Consider the following 13513-nt stretch of genomic DNA (forward strand, 5'->3'; position numbering starts at 1 on the left):
TCCTCTCCTGCTGATGTTCAGGTGTATATCAGTACGTAGTGTCTCTACTTTAAAGAGTCCTCTCCTGCTGATGTTCAGGTGTATATCAGTATGTAGTGTCTCTACTTTAAAGAGTCCTCTCCTGCTGGTGTTCAGGTGTATATCAGTATGTAGTGTCTCTACTTTAAAGAGTCCTGTCCTGATGATGTTCAGGTGTATATCAGTATGTAGTGTCTCTACTTTAAAGAGTCCTCTCCTGCTGATGTTCAGGTGTATATCAGTATGTAGTGTCTCTATTTTAAAGAGTCCTCTCCTGCTGATGTTCAGGTGTATATCAGTATGTAGTGTCTCTACTTTAAAGAGTCCTCTCCTGATGATGTTCAGGTGTATATCAGTATGTAGTGTCTCTACTTTAAAGAGTCCTCTCCTGCTGATGTTCAGGTGTATATCAGTATGTAGTGTCTCTACTTTAAAGAGTCCTCTCCTGCTGATGTTCAGGTGTATATCAGTATGTAGTGTCTCTACTTTAAAGAGTCCTCTCCTGCTGATGTTCAGGTGTATATCAGTATGTAGTGTCTCTACTTTAAAGAGTCCTCTCCTGCTGATGTTCAGGTGTATATCAGTGTGTAGTGTCTCTACTTTAAAGAGTCCTCTCCTGCTGATGTTCAGGTGTATATCAGTATGTAGTGTCTCTACTTTAAAGAGTCCTCTCCTGCTGATGTTCAGGTGTATATCAGTATGTAGTGTCTCTACTTTAAAGAGTCCTCTCCTGCTGATGTTCAGGTGTATATCAGTATGTAGAGTCTCTACTTTAAAGAGTCATCTCCTGCTGGTGTTCAGGTGTATATCAATATGTAGTGTCTCTACTTTAAAGAGTCCTCTCCTGCTGATGTTCAGGTGTATATCAGTATGTAGTGTCTCTACTTTAAAGAGTCCTCTCCTGCTGATGTTCAGGTGTATATCAATATGTAGTGTCTCTACTTTAAAGAGTCCTCTCCTGCTGATGTTCAGGTGTATATCAGTATATAGTGTCTCTACTTTAAAGAGTCCTCTCCTGCTGATGTTCAGGTGTATATCAGTATGTAGTGTCTCTACTTTAAAGAGTCCTCTCCTGCTGATGTTCAGGTGTATATCAATATGTAGTGTCTCTACTTTAAAGAGTCCTCTCCTGCTGATGTTCAGGTGTATATCAGTATATAGTGTCTCTACTTTAAAGAGTCCTCTCCTGCTGATGTTCAGGTGTATATCAGTATATAGTGTCTCTACTTTAAAGAGTCCTCTCAAACTGTACAAAATAAAAAAAGATGGAATCTGGAACCTTATATTAGGTCATAAGTTTCTTGTTTTGATCCAAAGAACTCTTCATGTCAGGACTGTCTGGCAGCAGGGAGAGCTCATTTATATTATTCTCAGCTTTACACAAAAACCTGCCAAGAAAAAGTCTTCTTCTGAAAGTTATTTGGGGAGGGGGGGGGGGGGGATAAAGCATTGCATAGCATTCAATTTTGATGCTGACATGTATAAACATGGTGTAATGTAAAAAGTATTTACTTTGTGTGTGTGCAGGTGTGTGACCTACAGCGATTCTGCAAAACATAAATCAAACGCTTGAAGGATGAACCCGAGAGATGTTTTCAGGATTTAAAGGCGTCGTCGCTCGGACCCTGCAGGTTTCAGATTTGATGGTATTTTCCGTTTAGTTTTTATCCGATAGAAACAAAAAGTATTGTCTTTGATCCACCCGGTGTCCAAAAAAACATCATTTGAGGACTCCACTGAAATATGATAAAATAATAAAACATTTTTAAAAAAGTTACAAAAGAAAGAAAGAAATGAAATATAACATTAAAAAATAAAATATATATATGAAAATTAAAACATGTGCCGACACAAACTATCCTTGTTATTGACTTATTATCAGCTTGAAGAACTGGACTAAGCACACAGGAGCCAGAGACCTCCCCTCAACTTAAGAGGACCACTTTGTTACATTTGGTTTTGACCTTTTCAGGGAAATACTGATTAAAAAAGATAACATAACAAAGTCCTGTGAGTTCTTTCCGGCTCGGGAAGAACTGGATAAACTCAGAGGTGGAAGGAGCATGAGCATTATAGTCTGGACCATAGTTACAACATGTCTTGTCAGGTTTGGACGGTTCAGGAGTGGTTTAGGAGGTTATTGGAGATGCTGAATCCATTTCTGACATTTTCAGGATCAGACATGTCAGTTCTAACCAGAAAGTGGACCTATCTGTTCTCTCTGTGGACCAGTGGTCGTTGGACGTGGGGGATCGCCGTCCCCCCACTTATTTGGAGCCCCCACTTTGTAAAGCATGATTTTTTTGTAATAGTCTAATAAATATAAAATCATTGCCAGTGTTATCAGTTGAAAGTGTGTATTTGTTGTAATTATGACGAAAACATCATACATTTCACAGTAATTATAATAAAAACGTAGCTCAAGTATTTATGCAACTTGATTTGAAGCGTGTGTGTGAGAGAGGGGCAGCACCGCGTCCCGCGTCCCACAAATTGAGTTTATGTCCCGCAATAGAGTGACAGTCGCGCAGAAAGGCCGGCTCGGTTCGCTGACGGCCGGCACCGCCCTTTATTATTATATTTATTAAACGGCACCATGTAAGTTGCGCTGAGAGTTGGCAGGGGTCCACAGAGGTCCACAGTGTACCCCCCCCGCGTTGACAGTCCACTAGCGCGTCCATAGTGACTCTCCCCATCCCCGTCCACCCAGTGAAAGAATCCCCACTACACCTGCTGTGGACTGATTCTGATGGATTTGGAAGTTTAAGAGGATCATGATCATCTGGTGCTCTCTGTATCCAACAGGATCAATGCAGTCAAAACCAGGTGCTGATGGAGAAGACTTACACTGAAGGAATGTGTTGAGGTAACTCCATTTCATCTCTCAGATGTTTTTATTAGTTCTTCCTGTTGGTTTCATCGCGTTGTCATTAAATGCTCCTTCAGGCCGCGCCATAAAAAGATGGCAAAGGCTATACTAATAACAATAATAATAATAATAATTAAAGCTGCAAGCAGCGTTGAGCGGGTCTTCGACGTTCCGTCCGTGCTGTTGTCCGCACGTCGACGTGTGTGTCTAGGTGTGTCGAGGACTCGGCCGTTGGCAAACGTGGGAAGTTTCAGGCCGATCGGACAATGTATTTGAGTTACAGCAGTAACACAAACGATTTTGTTTAATGGCGGGCGATCTGTCTCCATGGCAACGGCATTTGATGACACCCCATAATATGCTTAGATGTGTTGAAGGCTAGATGGTTATGAAACCTGTGAAGTTTTGGGCCGTTTGGAGCATGTTAACTGGAGTAATGAGAAAACGGTGTTTCACGGCGACCATTTTGTTACCATAGCAACGAAATTTGACGAAATCTCAAAACTGACACATATATGTCTCGAGGGCTTGACGGTTAGCACACATGTACAGTTTGAACAGTTTTTGACCATTTACACAGGACTTATAGCAATATCGTGCTTAACGGCGAGGGGTGTGTTGCCATGGCAACAGCTTTTGGGGAAAACTCACTATTGTCATATTGAGGTGTTGAGGGCCAGACCATTAACTGTCATCTGAAGTCTGGTGCAGTTTGGACCATTTTCCATTGAATTAGGACAACACCAGGTTTATTGGCGAGGGACGCGTTGCCATGGCAACGACATATGATGACATCCCATCATTTGCATAGAGTTGTTGAGGGCCGGAGCATTAACTGTCATGTGAAGTCTGGTGCTGTTTGGACGATTTTCCATTGACTTACACCAGCATCGTATTTTTTGGCGAGGGATGCGTTACCATGGAAACGGCATACGATGAGATTTCAGATTGTACGTAGAGCTGTTGAGGCATGGACCGGTGATATAAAAGTGAAGATTGGGGGACGATGGGACCGTGTCCATTGGAGTTACAGCGACATAGTTATTTATGGCGAAGGATCCGTCGCCATGGTAACGCCAAATTAAGTAATGTCAGATTTGACCTAGAGCTGTTCAGGGCTGTAGTGAAAACCATCATGTGAAGTTTGGTGGCGTTCTGAGTATGTCAGTTTGAGTTATGACATCATCGTGTTCCATGGCGAGGGACCGCCTAGCATCGAGCGAACACGAACTTTAGCGACAAATAACGGCTACGCCGTACGAAAGAAAAAAACTTCTGTAATAACTTTAGATTGCCCATGTCTCGCGAAGCTACCCGATGAATTTCGAGTCGTACGGATAAAGTCCCTAGGAGAAGATAGATTTCGTAGGGAGGACGAAAAACGCGATAAATCGCGTTTTTCCGACACAAAATTCAAAATGGCCGACTTTCTGTACGTTATTTTATACCCCTCCAAGAGGCTTTTTGGTTCGTCTCCGCACCCTAGATATGCGTAGCGAGTTTCGTTCGTTTACGTGAAAGTTAAAGTAGGGGGAGTTAACGTTAAAAACGGAAGTGGGCGTGGCCTACGCAATTTTTGACGCAAAGTTCCCGAACCTATTACACATTGCAATTTTGTCAACTTTTGACGCGCGTGCAAAATTTGGTGAGTTTTCACATATGTTGCGGGGCTCAAAAGTGCGTTAGAAGAGTTCAAATAATAATCATAACAAAATAATCGGTCCGATCTCAATAATGTGCGATTTAACAGTGAGGTGGGTGCGCCCACCTCACTGTAGGCCGTTGGGCCTACTGGCATCATTTAGGCCACTTTTAATGGCCCCTCTTTTTCCCTGTTTTTGGTGGGTTTTGCATGGTTATCGCTCGCTTTGCGAGCGACTAAATTGATCGTAACGATATCAATTATGCGAGTTGCAGTCACGTGGGCTCCGCCCATGTGACTGCAACTCGTGACTGGGCTCACGCGGCCTATCAGCCGTCATGATTTCCGAACCTTTTCTGTGCTTTTGCCGGTCGATTTCCCTGTTTTTGGGTGTTTTTCGCAGGTTTATCTATTTATGTTTATATTAATAATATTTTTTATTTGTATTCCTCTCATTATTATTATTAATAGTAATTGTATCATTGTTTTTATTAGCTTTACTTTTGTAATTATTATATATTTCTTAAATTAATTACACAATAATGAATGAAGTATATATATGTTTTTTAGAACTGTTATCATTATTCTTAATTAAACAGTATTATTGTTAATAATATTATTTCTATGAAAGCAGATAGGAATGAATTAGCAAACCAAACACTTAAAAACCCCACAAATAAATAAAATAAAACCTTAATAAATTAACAAGTAATAAAAAACAATTTAGAATAGTTTTTTTAACTAAGAAAATCCAAAAGCGTCTCACTAGGAAGACAACAGAAAATTCAGACATTTTATTTTTAGGGGATGAAAGGATAATGACCCTCCTGCTTGGATCAGTTCAAACACACACATGAGGATCACATGTGTGTGTTTTAAAACATGATCTGCGTTGCTCTGTATGTTAGAGAACAGATGTTGAATCACTGCGAGTTGACATCATGCCGTCCCAACGCAGCGGGCCAGAGGATGGCCTCACTTTCTGACATATATATATTATATATATATATATTCTGAGATATTAAAAACACAGAGAATTATAAAAAGTGAATAAAAAGTTAAAGGTGGCAGATGTTAGGTGGATGCAGTGCTTGTTTTGCACCCCGGGGCACTCGGGGTGGGTGGAGTTAGGAGTGATTGTAGTCGCGTGTCAATGTTTGCAAACGGACCTCCGCCCACCCCTGTGCATCAGGCTGGGAAAAACATGATGACATCACAGTGAACCGGCCAATCACAACACACAGTGGCTGCTTTCCCAAAATGTCTGCCAGCAAAGGTAACCTCCTCCTAATTAAATTTAAACAGGACTTTTAACTCAGATGCACTTTGACTACAACACATGTTGGGAAAGACAGGAAGCAGGAAGTCACTCCAAGCCAATCAGATTGAGCTTTACCTCCGTCGGTCCTCCACGCCTGCTATTGGTTGGAAGAGCTTTCTACACCAAACACAGAGGTACACAGGAAGAGGTGAGGAGAAAACACACAACCTGACACCTGAGATACATCACAGGTGAGGAAATCAAAACAGGAAGTGTGTGTGTGTGTGTGTGTGTGTGTGTGTGTGTTACCCGTGTTGCTGTGTCTCTTGCTGAAGGGGTTGAGTGTAGCTTTAGCTTTGGAGGTCCAGTTAGCGGTGCTGGAGCCGAAGGAGCTGGAGGAAAGAGACTTCATGTTGTCCGAGGACACCTTCTTTGTGTTGTTGGTGGCCGTCTTACTCCAGTCTGCAACACACACACACACACACACACACACACACACACACACACACACACACACACACACACACACACACACACACACACACACACACACACACACACACACACACACACACACACACACACACACACACACACACACACACACACACACACACACACACACACACACACACACACACACACACACACACACACACACACACACACACACACACACACACATTTGATTACATTATATTTATTAGTGTAAATGCAATTTCCCGAAGTAAAAGCTAATGTTGGGCTATAAAAGAACTACAGCACAGTCACATGACTTCACGTCACCACCGCTAAGCTAAAGGAGGCTAATTTTGGGCTATAAAGGTACTACAGCACGGTCACATGACTTCACGTCACCACCGCTAAGCTAAAGGAGGCTAATGTTGGGCTATAAAGGAACTACAGCACGGTCACATGACTTCACGTCACCACCGCTAAGCTAAAGGAGGCTAATGTTGGGCTATAAAGGAACTACGGCACGGTCACATGACTTCACGTCACCACCGCTAAGCTAAAGGAGGCTAATGTTGGGCTATAAAGGAACTACAGCACGGTCACATGACTTCACGTCACCACCGCTAAGCTAAAGGAGGCTAATGTTGGGCTATAAAGGAACTACAGCACGGTCACATGACTTCACGTCACCACCGCTAAGCTAAAGGAGGCTAATGCTGGGCTATAAAGGAACTACAGCACGGTCACATGACTTCACGTCACCACCGCTAAGCTAAAGGAGGCTAATGTTGGGCTATAGAGGAACTACAGCACGGTCACATGACTTCACGTCACCACCGCTAAGCTAAAGGAGGCTAATGTTGGGCTATAGAGGAACTACAGCACGGTCACATGACTTCACGTCACCACCGCTAAGCTAAAGGTGGCTAATGTTGGGCTATAAAGGAACTACAGCACGGTCACATGACTTCACATCACCACCGCTAAGCTAAAGGAGGCTAATGTTGGGCTATAAAGGAACTACGGCACGGTCACATGACTTCACGTCACCACCGCTAAGCTAAAGGAGGCTAATGTTGGGCTATAGAGGAACTACAGCACGGTCACATGACTTCACGTCACCACCGCTAAGCTAAAGGAGGCTAATGTTGGGCTATAGAGGAACTACAGCACGGTCACATGACTTCACGTCACCACCGCTAAGCTAAAGGCGGCTAATGTTGGGCTATAAAGGAACTACAGCACGGTCACATGACTTCACGTCACCACCGCTAAGCTAAAGGCGGCTAATGTTGGGCTATAAAGGAACTACGGCACGGTCACATGACTTCACGTCACCACCGCTAAGCTAAAGGAGGCTAATGTTGGGCTATAGAGGAACTACAGCACGGTCACATGACTTCACGTCACCACCGCTAAGCTAAAGGAGGCTAATGTTGGGCTATAGAGGAACTACAGCACGGTCACATGACTTCACGTCACCACCGCTAAGCTAAAGGCGGCTAATGTTGGGCTATAAAGGAACTACAGCACGGTCACATGACTTCACGTCACCACCGCTAAGCTAAAGGAGGCTAATGTTGGGCTATAAAGGAACTACGGCACGGTCACATGACTTCACGTCACCACCGCTAAGCTAAAGGAGGCTAATGTTGGGCTATAGAGGAACTACAGCACGGTCACATGACTTCACGTCACCACCGCTAAGCTAAAGGCGGCTAATGTTGGGCTATAAAGGAACTACAGCACGGTCACATGACTTCACGTCACCACCGCTAAGCTAAAGGCGGCTAATGTTGGGCTATAAAGGAACTACGGCACGGTCACATGACTTCACGTCACCACCGCTAAGCTAAAGGAGGCTAATGTTGGGCTATAGAGGAACTACAGCACGGTCGCATGACTTCACGTCACCACCGCTAAGCTAAAGGAGGCTAATTTTGGGCTATAAAGGTACTACGGCACGGTCACATGACTTCACGTCACCACCGCTAAGCTAAAGGAGGCTAATGTTGGGCTATAAAGGAACTACAGCACGGTCACATGACTTCACGTCACCACCGCTAAGCTAAAGGAGGCTAATGTTGGGCTATAAAGGAACTACGGCACGGTCACATGACTTCACGTCACCACCGCTAAGCTAAAGGAGGCTAATGTTGGGCTATAAAGGAACTACAGCACGGTCACATGACTTCACGTCACCACCGCTAAGCTAAAGGAGGCTAATGCTGGGCTATAAAGGAACTACAGCACGGTCACATGACTTCACGTCACCACCGCTAAGCTAAAGGAGGCTAATGTTGGGCTATAGAGGAACTACAGCACGGTCACATGACTTCACGTCACCACCGCTAAGCTAAAGGAGGCTAATGTTGGGCTATAGAGGAACTACAGCACGGTCACATGACTTCACGTCACCACCGCTAAGCTAAAGGTGGCTAATGTTGGGCTATAAAGGAACTACAGCACGGTCACATGACTTCACGTCACCACCGCTAAGCTAAAGGAGGCTAATGTTGGGCTATAAAGGAACTACAGCACGGTCACATGACTTCACGTCACCACCGCTAAGCTAAAGGAGGCTAATGTTGGGCTATAGAGGAACTACAGCAAGGTCACGTGACTTCACCACCGCTAAGCTAAGGAGGCTAATGTTGGGCTATAGAGGAACTACAGCACGGTCACATGACTTCACGTCACCACCGCTAAGCTAAAGGAGGCTAATGTTGGGCTATAAAGGAACTACAGCACGGTCACATGACTTCACGTCACCACCGCTAAGCTAAAGGCGGCTAATGTTGGGCTATAAAGGAACTACGGCACGGTCACATGACTTCACGTCACCACCGCTAAGCTAAAGGAGGCTAATGTTGGGCTATAGAGGAACTACAGCACGGTCACATGACTTCACGTCACCACCGCTAAGCTAAAGGAGGCTAATGTTGGGCTATAGAGGAACTACAGCACGGTCACATGACTTCACGTCACCACCGCTAAGCTAAAGGCGGCTAATGTTGGGCTATAAAGGAACTACAGCACGGTCACATGACTTCACGTCACCACCGCTAAGCTAAAGGAGGCTAATGTTGGGCTATAAAGGAACTACAGCACGGTCACATGACTTCACGTCACCACCGCTAAGCTAAAGGAGGCTAATGTTGGGCTATAGAGGAACTACAGCACGGTCACATGACTTCACGTCACCACCGCTAAGCTAAAGGCGGCTAATGTTCGGCTATAAAGGAACTACAGTACGGTCACATGACTTCACGTCACCACCGCTAAGCTAAAGGCGGCTAATGTTGGGCTATAAAGGAACTACGGCACGGTCACATGACTTCACGTCACCACCGCTAAGCTAAAGGAGGCTAATGTTGGGCTATAGAGGAACTACAGCACGGTCACATGACTTCACGTCACCACCGCTAAGCTAAAGGAGGCTAATGTTGGGCTATAGAGGAACTACAGCACGGTCACATGACTTCACGTCACCACCGCTAAGCTAAAGGCGGCTAATGTTGGGCTATAAAGGAACTACAGCACGGTCACATGACTTCACGTCACCACCGCTAAGCTAAAGGAGGCTAATGTTGGGCTATAAAGGAACTACAGCACGGTCACATGACTTCACGTCACCACCGCTAAGCTAAAGGAGGCTAATGTTGGGCTATAAAGGAACTACAGCACGGTCACATGACTTCACGTCACCACCGCTAAGCTAAAGGTGGCTAATGTTGGGCTATAAAGGAACTACAGCACGGTCACATGACTTCACGTCACCACCGCTAAGCTAAAGGTGGCTAATGTTGGGCTATAAAGGAACTACAGCACGGTCACATGACTTCACGTCACCACCGCTAAGCTAAAGGTGGCTAATGTTGGGCTATAAAGGAACTACAGCACGGTCACATGACGTTCTCCCTGCAGCACTCTATTGAACAAAACACATATCTAATACATTGAAAGTGTGTCAACATGAACTCTGTGTTTTCTTCTTCTATGGTGCTGGATTCAGGGAGGATTTTTAAAATGGCTGAGTTCCATTTCTCAGGTGTTCACACACAGGAGTACTCAGATCCTTTACTGAAGTGAAACAAAGCACAGGATCAAAATACTCTGGTACAAGAAAAGTATTCAAAGTAGAAGAACTCATTGCAGAAAATATCCACAATTGAAAAAATGTGAAACAAAGCAGTTTTTTAAACATTAAAAATTACTTAAAGATCGGCTAATTATCTCAGGAGTATTTGTGACAAACTATCCTGATTTATAATCTACTTGTACGTAATTATCATCATTATTAATACATGTATTATTATTATCATATGTTATTATCAGTATTTTTATTTATTTTTTTATTTATCAATACATTATAATTATTAATACAAATAATATTTGTATTAGTATAAATATATTATTATGAGTATTTCTATAAATATATTATTTTCATTTTCATAAATATATTATTATTATTTTTATAAATATATTATTATTATCATTATTATCATTATTATTATTATTATTATTATTATTTATCATCAATAAATATTATATTATTCAAACATATATTATTATTATTTTTCTTAAAGGAGAAGCAAAAAATCTTGCAAAAGCATAAATTAAAACTGTAACCAATTAATGAGTAATTAAAACATATCTATGAATGGAATGAAGTAAAGTACAAGTACCCTAAATGTGTACTTTTCACTACTGGGAACCACTAAGAGCACCTGGAGCACTTCCTGCCCTTCCGTCTGATCCCTCTTTATGAGCTGCAGAGCCCAGAGACTAAAGACTTATAATTTAATAATAAAGTGCAGACACACACACACACACACATTGGAATACTTGATTTGGTTCCACAAATTATATTATATAGACAGGGAATCAAATATATCGGGGCTAAGCAGCACAGAACACTTAAGGGTACACATAGCACCTCCTTCTCCACACGGCTAAGCTGCCAATAATAGCTGAGACAGAGCAATAGATACACACACACACACACACACACACACACACACACACACACACACACACACACACACACACACACACACACACACACACACACACACACACACACACACACACACACACAACACACACACACACACACACACACACACACACACACACACACACACACACACACACACACACACACACACACACACACACACACACACACACACACACACACACACACACACACACACACACACACACACACACACACACACACACACACACAGTACCTGAGTTGTCGGACAGTCTGAACCTCCCGCAGCAGAGGAATCTCCTCCACTGTTTCTGGACGTTCTCTTTCAGCGCGCAGTGGAAGATGAATATGAACAGACCTGCGGGTGAATGGGGTACAAAAATTAACACAGATATATCACTGTGAAACTTCCCCGGTTCATTACGGACATTAAGACAATCAGTTTGTATATTACAAGTTTTCCGTAATGTTATATTTAAATATGCAAATTAGGCGATATTTTATTAAATTTGCATATTTTCCAGCACAGAAATGTGACCAGTGGATAAAGCCAGGTTCATATTATATATATATACCTTTGGTGACAAAAGGAGAAAAGAGTTGATGACAAACTTTTTTTTTGGCAACAGAGCAGTTAACTGTTGATGAAAAAAAGGGAACTTAATTGTAGACGGAAAATAAAAAGTCTACATTTTTTTCAAGTTGACTAAAAGAAAGTTGGCCAAAAAAAGAGTTGACCAAAAAAAAAAATGTTGAAACCAAAAAAAAAAGGAATACAATTTATTTTTGGGGGCGGATTATAAAGTTATACTGTTTCATAACCGTTAAGAGTTTGTCAGTATGTCTGAAATGATTAGGTTAGCTGCGTTAGCTAGCTAGCTCACAGCAGATCTGCAGTCACATCAGAAGGAGTCATGTGACCACAGTTTAGGTAAGTTTAACAATAACGCAGGACTAATAATTGTATTATCAAATATGATATATCATAATATGACTTTGTGAAAAAAGTGAAAAATCAGAAAAAAGTCAAATAAAACAAAAAAAAGGTCAAAATTCTGAAACTGTCAAATAAAACTAAAAAGTCAGAAAAAGAAGCCAAAAGTTAAAAAAAGTCAAAGATCTGAGAAAAGTCCAAACTGAACTGGCTTCAGAGTACAGGGCACTAAAGGAGTCATGTGAGGACTTTGCTAAAACAACAATCCCCTGAAGGCGAGGTTACCTTGCAGGGAGTTGAAGATGGAGAACAGGTAGGTGAAGGCCAGGTACACCGGACCCCAGGCGAACAGGGCGAAACTCCACGTCATCCCCAGCAGAAATGTGAGACTCACAACACTGCGCAGGTTCCTCAGCACCTGGCACCACCGAAGAAGAAGAAGAGGAAGAGGAGGAAGAAGAAGAAACACAAATATGTTTGTTTTTTTGTATATGTTCTTTGGTGATACGTTTTGAGTGCTGTTGTTATTGTGTGTTTATATCTGTGTGTACCTCCTCTCTCAGTGTGCTGTTGCTCCTCTTGTTGTTGTTATTGTGTGTTTGTTTACCTCCTCTCTCAGTGTGCTGTTGCTCCTCTTGTTGTTGTTGTTGTGTGTTTGTTTACCTCCTCTCTCAGTGTGCTGTTGCTCCTCTTGTTGTTGTGTGTTTGTTTACCTCCTCTCTCAGTGTGCTGTTGCTCCTCTTGTTGTTGTTGTTGTGTGTTTGTTTTACCTCCTCTCTCAGTGTGCGGTTGCTCCTCTTGTTGTTGTTATTGTGTGTTTGTTTACCTCCTCTCTCAGTGTGCTGTTGCTCCTCTTGTTGTTGTTGTTGTTGTGTGTTTGTTTACCTCCTCTCTCAGTGTGCGGTTGCTCCTCTTGTTGTTGTTGTTGTTGTGTGTTTGTTTACCTCCTCTCTCAGTGTGCTGTTGCTCCTCTTGTTGTTGTTGTTGTTGTGTGTTTGTTTTACCTCCTCTCTCAGTGTGCTGTTGCTCCTCTTGTTGTTGTTGTGTGTTTGTTTACCTCCTCTCTCAGTGTGCGGTTGCTCCTCTTGTTGTTGTTGTTGTGTGTTTTGTGTACCTCCTCTCTCAGTGTGCTGTTGCTCCTCTTGTTGTTGCGTGTTTGTTTACCTCCTCTCTCAGTGTGCTGTTGCTCCTCTTGTTGTTGTTATTGTGTGTTTGTTTACCTCCTCTCTTAGTGTGCTGTTGCTCCTATTGTTGTTGTTATTGTGTGTTTGTTTACCTCCTCTCTTAGTGTGCTGTTGCTCTATTGTTGTTGTTGTTGTTATTGTGTGTTT

At 42.7% G+C, this 13513-nt stretch overlaps 2 protein-coding genes across 2 annotated transcripts in view; both read right to left on the reverse strand.

Moving 5' to 3' along the window:
* The window catches only part of LOC117553386 (adhesion G-protein coupled receptor G6-like), a gene marked incomplete at its 5' end in the record, with an annotated part of 45383 nt that extends 32389 nt beyond the window's left edge, over window positions 1–12994 (reverse strand). Inside the window, 4 exons of the mRNA XM_034227286.1 lie at window positions 6100–6252; window positions 11505–11606; window positions 12468–12600; window positions 12953–12994. Of these exons, the coding sequence (XP_034083177.1) occupies window positions 6100–6252; window positions 11505–11606; window positions 12468–12600; window positions 12953–12994 (430 nt within the window). The remainder of the gene's footprint in view (window positions 1–6099; window positions 6253–11504; window positions 11607–12467; window positions 12601–12952) is intronic.
* Window positions 12685–13327, reverse strand: LOC117553385 (adhesion G-protein coupled receptor G6-like; the record flags this gene model as incomplete). Its single annotated transcript, XM_034227285.1, is given in 1 exon segment — window positions 12685–13327. A coding segment is annotated over 1 exon segment (133 nt), but the record flags the coding sequence as incomplete, so codon positions are not given.
* Between the last annotated feature and the right edge of the window lie 186 nt (window positions 13328–13513).

The sequence above is a fragment of the Gymnodraco acuticeps genome, unplaced genomic scaffold, assembly GCF_902827175.1.
Source record: "Gymnodraco acuticeps unplaced genomic scaffold, fGymAcu1.1, whole genome shotgun sequence".
NCBI lineage: Eukaryota > Metazoa > Chordata > Actinopteri > Perciformes > Bathydraconidae > Gymnodraco > Gymnodraco acuticeps.